This window comes from Filicampus tigris, chromosome 14, assembly GCF_054856515.1.
Source record: "Filicampus tigris isolate MCC_2025a chromosome 14, RoL_Ftig_1.0, whole genome shotgun sequence".
In the NCBI taxonomy this organism is placed as follows: Eukaryota; Metazoa; Chordata; class Actinopteri; order Syngnathiformes; family Syngnathidae; genus Filicampus; species Filicampus tigris.
In genome coordinates this window covers 20395482-20416754 of record NC_141230.1, presented here as the reverse complement: position 1 = coordinate 20416754, position 21273 = coordinate 20395482, and the positions used below count along the sequence as shown (strand labels likewise).

Below are 21273 nucleotides of genomic sequence, written 5' to 3'. Positions count from 1 at the left end.
TGGAGGTTTCATTTTAAGGCCATATCGCTCAGCCCTACACCGAGATGTCACATAGATTTCAGGGCGGGCATACCAATTATGAGTGGCGTGCATCGCCTTGTCAACGGCTTGGTAGATCTCCATCTCCAGTCGGGCTCGCTCTCTCTTCACTTGCTCTGCCAGGCCTGTAGTTAAAGTCTGCACATATCCCCCCCCCCCCCAAAAAAAAACACACATCAAGCACTTCCACACAAGTCTACAGAATTGTGGAGAAGCAAGTGTATGTATTCCACCTGATGCAAGTCCTCCAGCATGGCCTGATGTTCTGCAGCGGTGGCCAACGCCTCGTCCACAGCCCTCTCGCTCTTCTCAAGGTCCACCGGCTGAGCAGAACATTTAAGAAACACATCCCATCTTAAAGGTTAGCTAGCTTTTTTTTGGTACACAGTGAAGCCTCAAATGTACAAAGGCAATAGAATAAAACTCACAGGCGTACAGTATATTTGTTATCCTCAGTGAAAAGTAACTAATATTACTGCAACTTATCATTGTGAAACTCTTCATGTATTATGTTTGTCTGTATCATACTGACCTCGGGTGGCCGACGAGCGCACATCAGAAGGAGCACGACGGTAATGGGTATTGAAGCATCGACGTATGAAGTGTGACACATGCCATGGTTTAACTTTGGAGGAACGTATGAACAAACCAGACGGAAAGTTGGAAGCACACACACTGTACCTGCTGTGCATCCTTGGGGTTGCCATTGATGTCAGAGGATAACGCTCGGAGTTTCCTGCGACTGTTTAATTTGTCCAACCTGAGAGAGACAGAAGCAAGTTCCGTTAACTGTTGTCAACTTCTTAAGACATAGAATGCAAATGTAATTACTTCTCTTTACAGATAATGCAAAAGACCTTAACTCCAACCCTAACAACAAATAAACTGCCCTGATGAACTCAACACAAGTTAACTGATAAAATTGATCGATGGCCAGGCCCTACCTTCTCATCTTGTTCATTTTGGCGGTGTAGATGAGCCCAATGACGCGGGTGTCCTCCTGCAGCCCAAACACGCCCTCTTCAGGCAGGATCGACGCCACCTGTGCAAGAGGGCCTTCATTAACCACAAGCACGGGCAACGTGGACTGCGCAAACCCCCGTAGGCCGCTTCAATGTAGTTTCACCTCACAGTCTGGACACTTGACCACATTGTCACATTCCATGGACTGCAGGCAGGATGTGCAGAAGCTGTGACCGCACATGAGCGTACGAGGGAGATTGTCCTCGGCTTCATTCTCTGAGTGGGAAAAACAACATCAAATTGGTCAGAATCCAACCCAGAAACTTAGGTGTGTGGAAAAATTATAATAATAAAAAAGTATCAATAATAAAAAAGAAATCCTTGATTTCAAAATGTTGTGGTGTGTTTAGTCAAGTACCAAAACGCAACTACTCAAAGCTACCATCATGGCCTCATGCCCATTTACCCCTGCACATTCCCTGGACAATATTCTTTTTGTCAGGTACAAAATGACCTTGAAAATATGTGAAATTCAAGCCTCAGCATTTTCATTCTGCTGCATCCACACCTTTGATGCATTGCATCTAGCACACATTCAAACCATGAAGCATCTCCCTTATATCGTGAGCATTTTTGTTTTATCTTATTTTGTTGTTCTGTTTATTCGGTTTTGTCCCTCCATTTCCTGTGGCTGCCAATTATACACAACAGACACCTGAACAAAAAACATCAACTTTTACGAGTACAACGGCTTTGATACTACCCTTTTCACTTTCTCTCTTCTTACATGTTAAACGACCTCCAAAAGTTAAAACAACGGGACTTATAATTACCAAGACGTTCGTTTTGTCATATTTCGGCACTGCGATGTTAGCTTGTAGCTAGCCTTGCTAGTTCGCTCACATCGCTACTCGTAGTACAGAAACGTTATTGTAACAATACTTTCGAGTCGAGAAATATACCTGGCAGAGTGTATGCATTCCCGCAGATGTAGCAAATGAATGCGTTGGGTTGCTCCATTTTTTAATTCTTTTCTTTTGCAGTTTTGTTAATTGTGACAAAGCCCGCGATTTTTTTTTCAACCCAGAAACAATGACGTGTAATGGCGCGGCATCACGTGATTCAATTAGCATGACTGACGCATACCTGCCCGTAAAAATCATTTCATATCACAATAATTTCATAAAAATAGAAAATCTTTCGAGTATGTTGTAAATGAATTTATTTTATTTGTGAAATTCGTTGTAATATACACAAATGCCAGTCTTAATACCCGTTCCCAACTTTGTCAAATTAAAGAATATTTTCATACAAAATATGAACTCAGTGCCCACAAAACGTCCTGCACCCCTTAATAATCGAAAGCAACAAATTAGTTGACCATCCATACATAATGAAATCATTTAAAATTAAAAGCAATTATTTGAAATCATATTCAAATTCTAGACCACTGCGAGGCGCCAAAGACCACATAAATGGCTAAGAAAACTCGACGTTTTTAATACCTGCATGAAATGAAAACCTCTAAAAAAAAGGATTAAAATAATAAAAACAACAAATGTTTACAGTCAATTAAGTTGAATTTTATTCAGGTAAAAAATATATACATATCTTAAAAAGTGTATTCCAAACAACCTTTTCAAGAAATGTTTCTTAGTTTAATTTATCTCAGTTTTTAAATGCTCAGCCTTGATCAAAAGTAGGCAGAAGATCCATTTGTAAAGGTTGTTGGGGATTTTCCCTTATATTTTAGTAATGTATTCAACCAAAATATTAATGGAATAAATAGGGTAAAAATATACAGTCTCCCCGGTTTCGTATACTTCTCACTTCTTCTACTCTTATCCAATTTTATAGAAGGATCAAAATAATACGTTTATTAATACCACATATACATTCATATTCAATTAAGTGTCAAAAAAACATTTTCTGACTAAATATTAATTGGCCACATGACATTATTAACAACAGTCTGAAATTAGAACCAAAATATTTGTTAATCAGCTGTACAACTTCGTGAAGCTATTAAAAATTAAAGCCACTCAATTTGGAATCTTATTTAATGGATTTATGCGAATAAAAACAATAAAGAGACAATGGAATCGCCTCACATCAAACACTTTTAATCTAGACCACTATGAGGGGCTAAAGACCAAAGTAATCTCAAAGAAATCTTGCCCCCAGGCCCCCCAATATTTAATATTTCTTTTTAATCCCACGAACATAAAAAACCCATTTAAAAAAAAAGAGTTGAAAAGAAGAAAGACTAAGGTTAAAAAAAAGAATGTAAAAAAAAAAAACACTGGGAAAAATGTATACATTTTCATGTAATTCTACTTTATGTGTTATATTTATATATACTGTATTTCTTGGGCAGGGGAAATAAATATCATGTACCATTCAATATATTTTTTCCTGAGCCAACGGACATAAAAGCAAATTAAACGATTTTAAAAGAAAAGAACTAAAACTTAAAATGATTTTTTTAAACAAAAAACATTATCCCAAAATATGTATTTACTATTTGGTTCTAATACTATTATAATACTACTACTAAATACTAAACTAATACTAATACTATACTATACTATTAATATTTGAAAATGTATTTGTATATTTATTAATTGAATACAAGTATGTTCTATTTGATATTACCACTTCTGGCACAATGGCAAAATGCACGAACAAGAAGGCTATACAATGGTCAGGTACTGTAAATTCCTAATGTTCTTTGTTCTCCACATGGTTCCTTTGTTCTCCACTTTCAGTTGCACGTGCGGCGCATCCACACGCTTCCTCCATGCGAGCGCAGCTGCCATCCTCGCCTCCGCCCGAGGACAACATCCAAGTACGACGTTTAATCCGCGGCGACATCCACCGAAGAGCAGGGAAGGGGGGGGGGGGGGCAGACATGAAAGGTAAATAAAAACGTCTGGCCAAACTTTACGTGGCGTTCATGGCTTTGGGGGAGGATAGAATGCAGCACATCATGAGCCCACTTTCCATTTTAGAGCTGACAGTATGCCACCCCCACCCTCTCAAACCTGGGCCATAAATGTGGATCGCAATTGAAAGGTGCGACAGCCCCCCCCCCCCCCGTAGGTGTCAAGTGTTGGAAACATCATCGTACAGGCTTCACTGTACAGTGGAGTTCAAATTACGCGTGAAGTCGGCAAATCTTGTCAAACTGCAGCTGAGGGTACCAACGATGACATGAAAGTGTGATGATAGACATAGAACAGGAAATGGAATTGAATGTGACAAAGGGAAAGGGTCTGACATTTCAGTATATGAGCACAACACAATTGTTTAAATATCACTGACGGTATTCATTTAATGTTGGCTCAAACACTCCCTTTGGAATTGTTTGCAAAATTCCTCTCAAATTCAATTCAGTTATACGGGTCACAGATCACATGAATGGTAGAACAATTTTAGAAGTGATTGATGTTGGTCTCATTTTTCAAAATCATAAAACCCCGGCGTTTGAACTGGGGTGTGTAGACTTTATGGTCAAATATGTCAAGCTTGCAGTTTTCCGCCTTTGGAGGTAGTATGAGCGCCATAACTCTTTCCAAATGAATGATTTACTAGACCAAGTGCATGCTGTATACTTCGTATCAGCCAATCTCGCTTGCTGCATTCCAGCAGATGCATCAGCCTTCAGCAGAGCATGACGAAGATCATATTGAAAGGGGGGGTAGGGAGTTGGTTTTTTTTTTGTTTTTTTTTATAATGTGTGTGTATGTCTGTGCCATGATGGAGGCTAGGGGGTGGTACATGTGCTTACTATGTGTAATGAGCCAATGAGCAGGCCGCCCACAGGGGCTCTAAGGGAGTGTCAGTTGGGCCCCCCCCCCTCATGCCCCCCCCCCCCCCCCATGCCCCACCCCCACCCCCTGCCCCCTCCATCGTCCAAATATGGGTCACTCCCCATCCTCTGGTCATCCCCTCCCCAAGCCTAATCCTCATGCCCCCCCCCCCCCCCCCCCATATCGAAGCACTTTAATCTCTCATTAACGATGCTCTTAATTAGGCGGCGGCTTCTTGTCGGCCAGTTCCTGACGTCCCGACATGGCCACATTGTTGTGATCCAGCTATTTGCTGGCTCATCTCGGTCTGTTTGTGTGCACCTCAAAGGTCTTATTAAAAAACACTCCCCCCCCCCGCGACTCCACCGCCTCCCTTCCGTGCCTTTGTCCCTCCCGCGCGCACACAACCCCCCAAACAGGTCGAAAGAATGAATTGATCCCGAGTGACAGCGGGATTTCCAGTTAAATGTCATCCAGGAACCTGCAGCCGCAATGCAGCTAAATGGGACCTGTAGGCTTCACCATTAATAAAGGCCTTTAAAAACAACAACAGTCACCAATGATGGTGGAAAATCTCCCGCTTCAACTTTGTTCACTGAGAGACAGAAAAAAGGCGGAAAAGAATCAGCTTCCAAAAGTGTACAAAGGGTTTTGGAAGCTTTTCTCCCTGAGACTACCTCTGAATACGGAAAATTGTTGGATCGACTTCGTCCTTCCATTCGCTGGCAGTTAAACCTGACAGTGGCAACCTTAGCCCACCCCCTAAAAAAAGAAATTAAAAAAGAGATAAAACTGCAGGTTTGTACAAGTGTAAAAGTGGTTTCAGGCGCTGTCACATCACTACCATAAGAAGGTGGAAAATGACACGGTTGACCCATAACCATTCCTTTGTGGCTCGAGTGCTGTCCTGCGTTCCTCCCAGACGATCACACGAGGGATCCCACTTCTGACGCAGAATCGTGGCAAATCTAATAACGGTGCTCATGTGATTCATTTGGAATGCTGCAAAGTAAATGTGCAGTAAATTCCTTCTTTGTGGAGATATTTGCCCGAAAGATGTTGCGATTAAATCCGGGTCATTTGTCACAAACAAGATGTACTGCTGCTCCTTTTTTTTTTAAGTCAAGTCAATACAATAGAGTACAGTACTCCATTACTCCAAATGCTAAAAGCTGGGGGGATGTATGTGTGTGTGTGGGGGGGGGGGGGGGGGGCATCTCCCATTCAATGGTCCTAAAATGGAGCCATTAGCTGGGATCTATATGGGTTACATCTGCACATTTGGCAGCCTGCAGCACTTAAAAGCAGCCACTTTGAGGTCACGCTCAGCCTCTGACTTTCTGCGTCATTGAGGCTATTTTGAAAAAGACATCATGAAAAGTACAAGACATGCAAGTACATCAGCACGCTGTCAAGTTAAAGTTGGGGTGACCAAAGCAACAGGTGGCACTACGTCCACCAACCATCGAAACGCTGTTTTAGCCCGTCGGAAGCATCCGCGATAGTTGCACTTTCTGATATGTGCAATATGTGCAACCGCAGCATTTCTGCAAAGTGCTAAAAAAAAAAAAATGCAACGTGAAATGGTTTGCTATCATCATGACATCATCAAGTGAGTGCCGGGTGTTCGACTCCCCACCCCTGTTATTGCAGAACACCCTTACGCTTATGTTGTCCCACTTCTGTTACAGCTCTGAGTTCACCACCACATTCCATAATGGTGCTGTTTATACATAACAATCCAGATAAAGGGCGGAAAAATACCAGCTTCTACAAGTGTAAAAGAGGTTACAGGCGCTGCTCCGTCCGTCTCAGTTATGGCCAAAAGATAGATTCAAGTCCACAGGTCAGGTGTCAGATGTTCAACTTCACATCCCTTTCCTGGCATTGTGGTCTTCCCTTAAAGGGGAAATCAACCCTAACATCGTTTTTTCAAGAATATGTTCCCAGCAGGCCCACTAGTTGAAACACGGCATTCTGATGAATATTGCGTTTGTGCAACATCAGAATCAACCCATTTTTAGCCATCTCAGGAGGCGGCCATTTTCGTGATAAAATGGCCGCCCCCAGAGATGGCTAAAAACGGGTGGATTAACCCTTATTCCGCATACGCAATATTTATCAGAATGCCTTGTTTCAACTAGTGCGCTCGCATAGAACATATTCTTGAAAAAGAAAATATGCTCTGCTACTGCCTCTGATGGCATAAAACCTAATAAATTATCTGATGTTGTCCATGTAGAAAAGTGATTTGAAAAAAAGGTGTCCTTATCCAGCAGTTTTATTTATTGATTTTGTTGTTTTTTTTTTAACACCTGGATAAGATCTATTCTCCCATCTCTCGACACACTGACATGTTGTTCATGGCCTTCATCCTCAAGGTTCAAAGGCATCGCGGCAAGGCGCTGGGACGAGGTACCGGTCGTCCAGACCGTTGACATGCAAAGCTGGCCTGCCACCTCTCAGCGACCTAATACCCGTCCCGAGCGCCACAGAACCACTTCAAGGGGAAAAAAGCCCCGCAGATCAGAGCGCTTGTTAGCCGGCAAAGCTAATCACGTCTGTCAGCCAGTGCGCAGCTAACCTATGTTGCGATTATCTCACTTTAGTGCACTGGCAGAATGCTTGACCTGCTTCTCAGCCGCGATAGGGCACATTTCTCAGGGTGTGGCCATGAGTCCGACACTTTTTCATCGCGCATGAGAAAAAAACATGGCAGAGTGATGGCGTGCGCTTTGAGTGTTAGCGAGGAGGCCGGCAGATCTTTCTGTGTGGCCGATAAAAGCTTTGAGAAGCTGAGGATAGGTTCGCCGCTTTAGCTTATCACAACATTTTCATCCACAAAACATGGTTAGCTAGCATGTTAGACAGCTAGTTTGTTAGTCGGTTGATCTTTACAGTAATTCTGCCAAGGAGTGTTTGGCATTTGCTAATACAATTTGTAAGCTAGCTATTTGGCCAATAAAAGTCCACTGGGTCAAAGGTGTTTCTCTGAAATTCTCAGTCAATAGGTTCCTTATTTATCTCCACTAAAGTGATGTAACATGATATAGTACAGGTTTGTAACATAGATGCTTACAGTACGGGAGTCTATACATTACTGAGATTCTTCTTTGGTAGTCCAACGACGTGTGCCAGACCTTTCTTCACCTTGACTACCCTCCTTAATGACATGCCTTGTTCTCCAGCTTTGTCGCCGGAATGTCTCGCAGGTGACAAAAGGGCTAACACTCTCTTCAATGCGTGTGAGCGGGAGGAAATGCCTGACAAGATGACTTCCGAAAATGTCAGAATGGCATGTTTTGTTTTGTTTTGTTTTGTTTTGTTTTTTGCATATTTATCACACTTGAATATTTCCGATCATCAAGAAAAAATACGAAATACAATTTCTACCCTAGTGATTTATTTTTATTAAGAGAGAAAATTCAAAACTTATCCCACTCAATATGAAAAATGAATCGCCTCTTAGTGTTAAATCGAGAGTTAACTGAGATTAACCACAATTTGGGGACATTTTAGTTCAATTTCACTGGCCACACTCTCATTCTGCCTACCAGAAAGTCCTGCAGGAGTGCGTCCATGTTGTTGTTCCAGGTAGCGACAGTATTTGTTCCGCCCACACTGTAGTGTCAAACATAATCTTAAATGGAATCTTTAATGAAGATTAGTCGTCGCTTCGTAATGTGGCGTACGTGCATGACTGTGTTCCAGGGAGCTATGCCACGCATTTGTTCTTCTGTCTGCAGTTTTCAATAAAATCTTACGTTACGCTGAGGCAACGGCTTTGATGATTAATATAAACTGACGTGATCATGCCACATGTTTGTGATCCGGGGAACTCCACCGCATTGGCTTTTCCCATTCGACAGAATTAAAGACGATCTTACGTGACCCCGTTTGCATTCAGCCACCGTACGAGATGTAGCATCAACACCGCACGTCTGTGGAGCATGTACAGGTATGTACATGTGTGATTGAGTCAGCGGGGTGGGGAGGGGGGGGGGGGGTAAATGGATGTCAGCCATGAAAATATCAACACCCGCAACAGAGTTTACAGATGCTGGAGTCTACGTGCTCACTGTCAGGTCACAGTCGCAGGCATGACGCAGAGACCTCGTTCCTGGATGCAATATCAACAAACGGAGACAGAACGGGACATTTTAAACGTCGAGCTAAAACATGTATTGGAGGTACCTTTTAATCAACAAAAACAGGACGAAAAGTTGACAGGTGCTTCAAACTCTGACAGCATTTGCAATGTTGCAACTTGCTAGCATGTGATCAGTGTTACCTAGAACACACATAAACCTACTGTGACATTTCATAAACTGTAACAAAATGCCCCCTAAATCACTGCAAATACTCCCCGAATGTTACCTAAATATTAAAGTATTTATTAAAGTATTCCCATGACAAAACCTAGAAAATAGATGAGCCAAAATGTCATTTCAGTCCACTGCAAGTGGCACACAAGGCAAAATGGCCACCCTTAGTAAAGTGACTGAAATACTCCTTAAAACTCACATCAATTCTCCTAAATGTACCAACATATTTCCTGCAAGTAACATAGATATTCCCAAATCTACTGAAAAACTCACTTCAGATACTCTTGAATGTACTGCCATACTCCCTCACAGTTACACAAATACATCTAAATGTCCCGAAATGCTCCTTAAAAGTGACATGCGGCATATTCAACACAGCTTACAATTTCTGTAGTTATATAAATATACCTGGCAAAAAAAAAAAAAAAAAAAAGATGCAAAATAATCATAAAGGAATAAAGATTTGCCTCGGCGCAAACCCTGCATGTCTTTGTACTTGAGGTCAAGTCCTTTTCACATCGCTTTCAACACTTGTGCTGTTTGTTATCAACAAGAGCTTGGGGCCAAAGTCAACCGCCTTTTGTTGCGGCAAAATTCCACTATTGAACAACAATCGCTCACCCACACATGACAAATTCAAACATTGGTGGGTGGAAGAGGAATTCACATCGACTTTGGTCTGTGTTTAATTAGAAAAAAAAAAAAAAAAAGAAAAGGTATGCACGAGTGACTTACAGTCAGAGGTTTTATTGTTATTTTGGGCTTGGAACGAGACGATTGCTGGCACGTGAGGGGTTGCTGGCAAGCGCTGAGTGTTTACATTACTCGTTGACCTACATCATGCCAGCGTATCTAAAGAATTAGCCGCGCTTTGCTCGTCTATTTACACATTGAATCAGTTTGGGCCGCTTTTCTTTCACTCCTCCGACGAATCAAAGAGGGTGTCGCAATGTTCCTTCGTCACGGATGACAAGCTCATAATGCTTCTGGCCAGATGCCCGCTAGCAGAGTGTTGCGGCTCTGACAAATGCGGTGGATCATGCGCACGTGCACTCGCTGATGTCATGGTTTTCTCCCGACACCTCGGCAACAGATTGTTTTCCGATCTTTTCCACCTGGTGTCACGTAGACGTGGAGATGAATGAGTTGCACATGTGCGTACAGTTCAGTGGGGGAAGGGGGGCAACCATCAGTGTGAATCTAGTACAGTCGATCTCTGCATACTTGTGGTTCGGCACCCTTGAATTTGCATATTCACAGATTTCTTTCAATATTTTTTAATATGTATATTTTTCCAGAAATTGTAATCACCATTTCCCCCCATTTTTCATGGAAAACATACCGTGCATGTTTGTCAGCATTTTTTGAAGAATTATTTGGGTCTGAAAAAATATTGATTTCCCTATCCCTTGCGAGGGTTGACAACCAAAATCATGCCTAAAGCTATGTACCAAAACACCTACCTAAGTTACCAAAATACTCATAAATCCATAGAAAATCTCCTACATTTACCAATATACCCCAAAAGGTCAAATAAATTGACAGAAGTACTCTAAAAGTTACATAAATACTCCTAAATCTACTTAAATACTCAAAAATCAACTGAAATACTCTTTGAAAGTTACCAAAACATACATCTTCTCCTGAAATACTCTCAAAAGTTACATAAATACTCCCTAAAAGTTACCCGAATAATCTTAAATCAATAGAAAGACTCCTACATTTACCAATATTGTCCAGTAAAAGTTATGCAAATGTTCTGAAAAACGACTTAAAAGTGACCTAAATTCTCCAAAAAGTACATACGGTCGGGCGGGCGTATGCGTACTCTGCATCGGTCTGTCGTGGTGAAGAAGGACCTGAGCCGAAAGGCAAAGTCCATCTGTGTTGTAATGTTTTCACTTTTCAGAGGTGTAAAGCTCATCCCAAACTTTCCTGGACCTCCGTAAAGTACAACTTCCACTGATACATTCCCCTGAACTTAATTTAGACTTGAGTTCCTAGGATGCACACACATAAAACAATCCCCCCAAACTGCGGGCCAAAGCATTGGAAATGTGCAATTTGACTATTTCTAGCAACCCCAGTGCTTCCGTCCCTATTTCTTGAAAATGCGGAGCCTTATTCCGCCGCCATTCCATCTCCGTCCGAGGTCAACCACAAAACCGCCAGCACGGATTTTTGGCCGAGACCCAAAGCCCCCAACGCTCCGACAACGCTGCATTTGCTCCCAGCATGCCTCACTTTGCGCTCAACTCGCGTGTTCGGGAGCAGCTGGCGTGGTCGCAGGAGCTTTCACGCACAGCGAGGAACTTTTGGAGCATTAGCGCGTTTGGACTGTAGGAACCTTTGTCTAAATTTACTTCCGGGATGGTTTATCAGGGTTTTCTGTGGACTGAAAATGTGTGTTGGATGCCGTAACCTGGTGCTGGCGAAGCCTTCGACTTATCTGACGAGTCAATTCTAAGCTAAGTCTAGGTTTACAGTTAGCTTTAAGCTAAGTCTTCTGATGTACAGGTAGCTTTTAAGATACCGGTACTTGTACTTCAGAAGACCCTGAGGAGACTTGGAAAAGACATTTGTAAAACGATCATCTCACACCTGCTCACATTTACAGACAAAAGTAAAGAGTTTTTAGTCACAGCCTATTCCCAGACTGAGATTTTAAAAAGACCGAGAATCTTTCAAGATCATTATTGACATGACTACGACAAGATTCTTTCGGCATTTTTATCCCCAATCATGGCTCAGCTTCAGAAAACAGGTGAGCCGTGATGGGTCGTTATCTGAGCCCTGAGCAACTTCGATGCGATTTTCGGTCGGCAGAAGTGACAAAATGGCCGCCGCCTGAGCTAGCTAAAAACGGGTGGATTTCTCATCTTCCGCAAACGCAATATTAATCAGAATACTGTATTTCAACTAGTGGGCCTGCACAGAAGATAGTCTGGAAAAAAATGGTTTGGGTTGAACAGCGCCTTATCCAAGATGCGTGAGGTAGTTGTAGCGTAGCCTGGTTAAGCTAAGCCCTACTCAATGTTTACATGTGAGCACATTGAGAGACAGGTGCTCAACCTCCAGGGTCTCTCTTTCCTCCCCTCGTCTCAGCTTAGCGTAGATCCTATCAGGAATCAAAACAAGCCCCACCCGGCCGGGCGGCCGAGGTGAGCGAATGAGGGTCGCGTGCGTGTGGATGAGCTCACGCTGCAGGGATGTGCTTCAGCTGCATGTCTGTACACAGAGAGCCTTGAATAAACTATGACACGCGGCGGACTTCTGGGAATATTTCACTCACTTTAGGAGTATTTAGATAACATGCATTGAGTATTTCAAAGTAGGTTAAATATCCATCCACTATCCAAAGCGTTTATCCACACGATTGTCGCGGGCGTGCCGGAGCCTATCCCAGCCGTCTTCGGGGCAGTAGGCGGGGTACGCCCTGAACTGGTTGCCAGCCGTTCGCAAAGTAGGTTAAATAGAAATGTCACATTTAAATGATAGACGGACCGACCGATAGGCGATTTGCCAAAAAGGCGGCGAGGCGGAAGGGTACCCAGGCCGCGGACGGATGGCGATAAACGGACCGGCAAATTTGAGTAAAATGCCCACCTCTGGTCGCCAGTTACGTGGAGGTTTTCTTGCTTGGATAGCAGCAGTAGAGGAAATACCACAAGTAGTTGTCAAGGCGCATTCTCTGGCTTAAACTGTGAACAGGCACTTTGTAGGTGGCTCGAAATGGCGTGGGACGTGCGAGGCCAGCAACATTTTATGGAGGCCACGCTCGTTCCCAGGCTAAGCATGCCATACGTGTGTGTCAGACCTGACCCCCTTTTCTTTGATCGGCGATTCCAAACCACAAAAAAAATAATCCGGCCAACACGTCTTTGTCATTCCCGGTTTGTTGCTCTGCATGACACACAAAGCGGATCGTTGTCAGCGGCGTTTAAAGCGATCGTGATGTCTCGAAAACGCCAGAGGTTTCATTCAAGGCCTCCTCACAGTTGCTGTTAAAAGTCGGGCTTTTAGGAAGCGCGCGGGGCCAAATGCAAAACCTCAACCACGTTCACAGCGCGGGACCGCACAATTCCCACCGGGTCGGACTGATCAGGCTAGAACCACTTCTAAACTCTAATACTCAGCAAACGAATCCAAAGCTGCACATTGTAGTCATTTTTTTGTCACATTCATTGTCAGGTTTTTGGTAAGCACAGTTTATGGGATTGATAGGTTATGAATTTAATAGCCTGCAGACACATATTTCTGTAAAAGAGAATGGAGGTCGAGGTTAAAAATTGTACACCAACTACAAATTGTCTTTGTCACTGAAAAACGTGCATTATGCTCGTCGAAGATTAAAAATTCCCCTTTGGTGTTTACAAAAAAAAGCGTATGTTAGGTCTGTTTTTGACGCTCTACATCACGTAAGATCGTCTTCTATACCGTCCCAAACGTGTACAATCTGCTCAGTAAAGATGAGCAACGAGTCGTCTTTACATAACAAACTCGTCGGCTGTCATTATTTCTGCTGCACAGAAACATTTGCGGCACGCTGTCAACTTTCCAGCTCTTTGACGTTGCTTTTCTTTACCGCATCATGTGTGTGTGTGTGTGTGTGTGAGTCCATATATATATATATATATATATATATATATATATATATATATATATATATATATAAATCCATATAAATAGCTGCATAAGTCTCCCCAGCCACTAATCAGCATCACCACAGAGGAAAACCATCATCATGCGGTCGCTGCCCCAGAGGCAGAGAGTCTGTGATTGGCCGAGGAGGCGTGACTTGAAAAGACAAACAAAAGTATCGGAACACCGACAGCTTAGTGCAACTTTGTTTCTGGCAACATGCGTGGTTATATTTTTGTGGTCTAATGTAGCCCTTTTGTGACATAAAAAAAATAGAGCAGTTAGACTGGAAACTAGGGAACTGAAGAGGAAAAATAGATCATTTTAACAGCAATATATAGCCTTTAAAGATAAAAAAAAAAATACAAAATAATGCCACTGCGCTGTAATACAGTAATCCCCCTCCAGTGGGGGTTTTATGTTTCCAACCACCCCTGTAATAAGTGAATTCCACGATATCGAAATATCCTATTTAAAAACTCCCTTGGTATGTTTTTACAGCATTTACTGGACTTTTTTTTTTTTTTTTTTTATAAAGGTCTTTAAAAACACTTTTACAATAATGCAAACATTTAAAAACGGAATATATTGAGCTAGAGCAGTGAAAAAGACAAAGACACGGTACAGTACCAATCCTCCGATGCGTTAACAGTAAACAAAGTTTTCAAACCGAACAAACTTCTCGCAATCAATAATCATGCCCAAAGATGTACATTTTATCCGTGAAAGAAAAGACTTCGGGAAGACGTGACTCCGCAACAGTAAGCAAATCCAAGCAAACCGACGAGACAACGAGGAACACCTGGTCAAGACATGAGTGGCTGAGGAAGCTGATTGGACGACACAAAGGCCCGGCCGGGCTGACGAGAACAGGTGGACACAAAAATCTAACGAGGCACACGTGAAAAAAGAGGCACACAGGGAAAACATCCATCCACCCACCCATCCATTATCCACGGAGCCTATGCCAGCTGTCTTCGGGCAGTAGGCGGTGGACACCCTGAATTGGTTGCCAGCCAATCGAAGGGCAGACAGAGACAAACAAACAACCACGCTCACAATCACACCTAGGGGCAATTTAGAGAGTCCAATCATCTTAGCGTGCATGTTTTTTGGAATGTGGGAGGAAACCGGAGTACCCGGAGAAAACCCACGCAGGCAAGGGGAGGACATGCAAACTCCACACAGGGAGGCCGGAGCCGGGATCGAACCCAGGGAAAACATGACAAAGCTAAAATAAACAAAATCATGACATTTTTATGAGCAAATATAATGTTTTAATTCATGACATCATATTTTTATTCCCACGGGAAACTACCGCCGTCCCGGCCAAATATTTCACTCAAACGTTTTTTTTTTTTTGCGGTAATTATGGCATTGTTGTGCCTGAAAAAAGCTTTTTGTGGTCAACCAAAGCATTTTTTTTTTTTTTTTTTTTTTTTTTTGCACAAACATTTGTTTTGTGGCCAAATATAATATTTTGTACCAAACCCATCATGCCTTAATGCAGCTTTCTTTGTACTCTGGCAAGAGAAAAGGAACTTCCCCAACCCTCACATTTGGACGCATGCGATTGTCCAACAATAAATCCTCAAATAGGGGTAAGCCCTTGATTGATTGAAGAGGTGTGGCTTAATTTCGTCTTGTCAATGGGCTGAATGTGTTTACAGTGGATATATTGTACTGTATATGGAAAACATGGACTTTAATAGAGAGAAGGATGAATAAGCTAGTCAATGTTATATATTCCTTGCGTGTCCTCGTTTGGTTGCCAGTGATTCTAAATGACTATAGTTGGCACACACACACACACAGTTTTCCTCTCACCATCATGTTTGCCTGCATTTATACAACCGCAGTCTCAAGATAGCCACGAATGACAAAGTACAGTACACTCATCCTCACGCTCTCTTCTTCTTCTTCTTCTTCTTCTTCTTCTTCTCTTCTTCCTGGCGTTATGTAAACGCCACGTCCCCCGGAGGACCCCCGCCATAGTTGGCTGGGCAGCCCCTGCTTGGCAGCAGGAGAAGCGCACACACACACACGCATGCCCACACACACACAAACAAACAGTCCGAGGCTCTTAATGAAATCTGAAGGCCTCGGCTCAACGAGCAAAGCCGGGCCCAAGGGGGGAGCGTTTGACCTGCCACCCCACTTCTCACCATCTCCCCCACATCACGTCATCTTTCTTGTTACGAAACAACACAAAATTGCCGCTTCGAAGCAAAATGGCAGACTTCCTGCATCTTTTCAGGCATGGCTTTTCTGAGACTTTTTTTGGAGAGTCCAAATTTCAAATATCATGTGGCTAAATGAAACGGGACCCAGGGGTGGAATTTTCCAAAGAGACTTATTTCCTGACTACTTTTACCATTTTCAGCCGCAAATGTCTGCTTCAAAGCAAAATCCCTGACTTTGTTTTTATTTGGGCACGGGTTCTCGAACCTTTTTTCTGGGTTTGCTCCTGATAGACAAGCCAACCAAATGTCATGATGCTCAGTAAAGCTGGCTTCTTCGGTTGAGTTTTCAGAAGAATCCGATTCAATATAAGGCTACGATTAGAATTTTGACCTAAAATGTCTGCTTCAAATCAAAATGGCTGATTTAGAGTGTCTTTTCAGGCAGGCCTTCTTGATAGTTATGATAGCCATGCGTAGCAAATATCATGTTGCCAAGTCAAACTGGCTTCCGAGGAAGAACTTTACAAAAAAAAAAAAAAATTCTTTGGATATAAAAATGGCCAAAATGACCCTAAAATATCTGCTTCAGACCACAATGGCTTACTTTCTGTCTCTATTCGGGCAAGGTTTTTTGAGACTTTTTTGTGGGTCTACTTTTGATTGCCAAGGCTGCCAAAAGAAAACTGGGGCTGAATTTTCAAAAGAATCTGATTTTGTTATTTTTTCAAATTGGAGCTAAAATGTCACCTTCAAAACAAAATGGCGGCTTCCCTGTATCTTTTCAGGCATGGCTCCTTTAGACTTTTTTTGTGGGTTTACTCATGATTTACTCCGACCAAGTTTCACGTTAAGTCAAATTGGCTCTGGGGGCTTAATTTACCCCCCCCCCCCCCCCCCCCAAAAAAAATGATGATTTACTTCTTAGCTTTATGATTTCCAGCAAGTCATCAAAATTTACCGCCGTGCTGCACTTACAATTCCGAAAAATCAAATGTTTTGCAATTTAGTGACCTCCCTCTGCCTCGTATACAAGGTTTTAATTTGGTAGCAATAGGACAATATCACCCAGAGGAGAACCCCACAACTGCAGTTTTACCGTCATGTGTGTTAACCTGTAACAAACAGATTTCACAACATGAGAAGGCAGCTGTTAAAAAAAAAAAAAAAAAAGTCCTCTGATGGCCAAAATATTATTATTTGCCTTTACGTAAGTACTAAAGAAAGGGCTTGTGCGTCTCACATTCCTGCGATATTGATCTGGCCCAACACCCCGCTGATTCTGTACAAGGTTTGCAGGCTAATGCTCTTTTTATACGAGTATGGTCTTCAGCGCCACTGGATCAAGTGGGAGTGAGCGAGCAGTTGATCTACATGAAATGAAATGCTTGCGAGCCTCAGCAACACGGCTTAGCTGGATAACGTTACATCGATTCAGATTTGAGTTCCCACATGGCTTAGGGGCTGGAAGTGGAACGGTCAACAAATACAGTGCTGCTCCACCTCTGGCTAGCAGGAAAATATTGCTATCATTTGTTATTCTTTCATCGTAAATATTATGGGCAGAACAGTGAAGTATCAGCAGTAGGATATGATTGGCTCAAATTTCTAGACCATTCACTCACATTTCAATATGATTCACTCCAATTATGGAGCAATTAACTCTAATCCCCATATGATTCACTCCAATTACGATATTAGAGTCACCCCGATCACGATACGAATCATACCGGAATTTAAGTGAATTGGGTCATAACTGAAGTGAATTTCTTTGGAATTGGAGTGAATTATATTATAACTGGAGATCAGATTCTTTCGAGTCTTGGCGTAACTGGAGTCAGTGACGCAAAGATTCAAAAGAATCCTATTTTATTATTACTCCTAAAGCTGTGACTCCACAATTGGGGGCAGCCCTAGTGTAATGGTGTTCGCCCCGATTACGATACGATTAACTCCAATGACAATAGGATTCACTCCTATTAAAATACGATCCAATTACGGAATAACAAAATGCAATTCACTCCGCTTGTAATACAAAACGTTTCACTCCAGCCGCGACATGATTCACAGCAGTTCCGATTTGATTCGCTCCACTTATGATACGATTCACTCCAGTTACCATACGATTCACTTTCCTTTCATTATTATTCACTCTACTTACAATTTCCTCGGCTCCAATTCCCGTATGATTCGCTTGAATTACGACACAATTCACTCCACTTGCCAAATGCGGCACTTTAATTGACACAATTTGCTTCAGTTTCAATACGATTCACTCCTCTTGCGGCGCATTAACTCAGATTCTTTTATGATTCACTTCAATTAGGACCTGATTCACTTCAGGCACAGGAAGTCTCACTCCAGCGATGATGCAATTTGATGTTCACCCGGGCAACAACCAAGTCATGGATTGGAGAAACCCGCGTGTGGGCTACATCAACTGAAATGCTCAAAACTGTGACATCAAAACGCTGTCACACTCCAGAGAGCCAAACACAAGCAATTGTCGAATAAAACGGTATGTCCCCGTGAAATTACGTTCAATGTGACTTCCTTCAACCCGCAGTGATGCTTACGTATTAACGCTGGTAGAGTTGAATGAGAGGACACGTTATTTCTGTTATTTAAAGTGTTTCTCCAGCAGTCAGCGGCGTGACGGACGGCGGCGGCTCTGGGCGGGGAGATGCCTTTAGGACCATATTTGGATGTCAATAAAACACATCAGCGTATTCCGGGCCGGGCCGTCTCCACGGGAACCCCTGTGTGTTTAGCAGCTGTTACGCAGCGTTTTTATTTTTTATCAGCTTATGCCAGGAATGTGACGCGCATGTAAACAACCATGTAAATAAGGATGTAAATGATGCAAATACTGGAACAGCGGAGGCAGCGGGCTCACTCTAGTTATCGTCTGACTCACTACAATGGCGATATATGATTAGTTCAAATCAAAAAGAGATTCCACTCTAATTATGATCCACTTTACGATGATTCACTCCAATTCTGATGATGGAGCTCACCCCAAATGCAATAAATACGAATCACTCAGCTGCGTTAAAATTTGCTCTAATCTCAATCAAATTCATGTCAAGAATTAAAAAAGAAAAACGATGCAGTTAACTCCAGTTACGTTACGATTCACTTCTAATTTGATGTGATAAGATTGAGTCCAATCATCAACGATTCACTCCGATTCCGATACGATTTGCTTCATTTCAATTACACGATTCACTCCATGTATGGTACAATTTACTCCAATTACAATACGAATTGCTACAAGTACGATACAATTCACTCGGATTTTCAAACAGTAACATTTGCTCAAATCCAGATGTGACTCCCTCCAATTCCCATATGACACTGTACCCTTGAATCCGCAAACGATACAATTCCCTTCTGTCCCGATACGATAAGATTCACTCAAATTCTGGTATGGTACCATTCACTTAAACTATTATATGATTGACTCCAAATATGAAAAAAAAATTGCTGCAATTTCAAAATGACTCACTCGGATTTTCAAAACAATATAATTTGTTCAAATTCCAACGTGATTCTCTCGAGTTCCCATTTGGCACGTTCCACTTGAATCCCGGTCCTGATTATAGTACGGTTCCCTCCAGTCCCCGAATTGAGTCACTGTAATTCGAATGTGATTCACTTTAATTGTGAGACGTTTCACTCGAATTGAGAAGGTTCTCCAACTCGAATGATAAATCGACTAACATCAGTCATCAGCTTGTGTTTCTTGTACTTGACACATTTCAACATTAAAAGCATCGCAATTCTTTCCCATCTTCAGCCTCATAATTGCATTTTTCTACCATGTGTTCTCCAGCCTCAGGGGTGGGAGTGGAGGGGGGGGCTTTACTTTCTGACACATCTACTACAGCAATTACTCTGACCTCGCCGTAATCAGGTTAAAAAAAAATGAGTCCCCGCAGCGCCGTTGCCAGGAACGTGTCACTAATAAATGCTGCCAAACAATCATTTGTCTTCATTTTCCAAATGCGTGAACTTTTCTTTGACGTTTTGGTCACCTTCACGTGCTAACCTCGACACATTTGGAGAGAGCGGAGCTCTACATCCGTCAGTCAAGAATTCGATAAGATCTCTGGGAAGTATCGCCTTTCCTTGGCTTTTGCAGAAATATGCTTTCAGCACGGGGGAGTGTGATCCATTATGTTACCGGTCAAAAAAATATTTATGTGTGGTGCGTGTGTGCGCGTGAAGCCCAGCAACATGAACTACGTATGTTTTTAAAGGTTTCGCCATCCCCCCCCCAAAAAAAAATGTTCTAGTTCAAATATATTTATTCATGCTTGAAATGTATTTTCAATTCAATTCAGCAATTTGATTTTTCATTAAAATGATTAAAGTTGATTTTATTCATTAAGTCATTTTGCTACACTCATTCAGGAAAAAAAAAGGTCGAGATTTAGCATTGTGACCGCATTTATCATGCTAGGTCCGAGCCGAAATTGAAGAGTTTTTTTGAGATGGGTGCAGTGCATTGGACTTTTTCCGACACTTATTTTTGGAAAAAAAAAAAAAAAAAAAAAAGGTAGGATCTTCAGCACTGTAATGGCTTTTATTATTCTAGGTTGGTACTTCTTCGGTCACATCTCAAATTGAGAAGCTTTTTTTCTGAACTAAGGGCTTTTTGATTGGTGTCTTTTTGCGACACTTATTCTGAAACAAAAAGGGAGAATGTTTCGCGTTTTTATTTTGCTAGGTGCGATCTGGTGCATTTGAAGAGGAGGATGTTTAGCATGTTAACCTTGAGTCGATACTGAGCAAATCTGTGAACAAAGGACTTTGATTTGAATCATGACAGGTGTCATGCTGCTAAGTTAGCAACATTAACTCTGATGTGAGTTTTTCATTGTTAGTCCAAAAAAAAGAAAAAAGAAAAAGGAAGTTAGTTCTTAGTTACTAAGTCAGAGCTGATCGAGAGCAGCGTTTTGCCAGAAGGTCTTTCGTTTGATTTGTGTGTGTTATGTTTTAACGCACTTTATTGCTTTAGTTATGACTACTATTAATCTGCTACGTCTAGATCCCCTTATATAGTAAAGTATATTGATGCCAACTATATTCTTTCTGAAACCTCACACTGAGCCCTGCATATTTAAGAAAAAAAAAAAAAAAAAAAAAAAATCAGGCCTCATTAGCCAAAACGCTAATTCGTCATTGGCCCAGCACCAGCGAGGTAATGCTCACACAGCGGCAGCTAACTTGAAGCTGCTCGTAAATTAGATTAATGAGACCCTCAGTCACGCTGTCGGAATCCCTCTGCTCCATAAAGGGGGTCAGCAT

At 42.1% G+C, this 21273-nt stretch overlaps 1 protein-coding gene across 9 annotated transcripts in view; it reads right to left on the bottom strand.

Annotated features, from left to right (window-relative positions):
• rnf17 (ring finger protein 17) overlaps window positions 1-21273 on the bottom strand; it is an 85017-nt gene that overhangs the window by 20589 nt on the left and 43155 nt on the right. For 5 of the 9 annotated variants that reach the window (XR_015089668.1, XM_086052345.1, XM_086052349.1 and 2 more), the window contains exons 1-6: window positions 1965-2114; window positions 1166-1278; window positions 984-1081; window positions 721-799; window positions 273-362; window positions 74-177 (exon numbers count right to left, since the gene is read on the bottom strand). Coding sequence is in view for 8 of the 9 variants with exons in the window: in XM_086052345.1 (XP_085908471.1) it covers window positions 74-177; window positions 273-362; window positions 721-799; window positions 984-1081; window positions 1166-1278; window positions 1965-2022 (542 nt within the window). In the remaining variant the exon portion in view is untranslated. Of the gene's footprint in view, window positions 1-73; window positions 178-272; window positions 363-571; window positions 686-720; window positions 800-983; window positions 1082-1165; window positions 1279-1964; window positions 2115-21273 lie in introns of those variants that run through there. The other 4 variants (XM_086052346.1, XM_086052347.1, XM_086052348.1 and 1 more) reach the window with 2 other exon arrangements.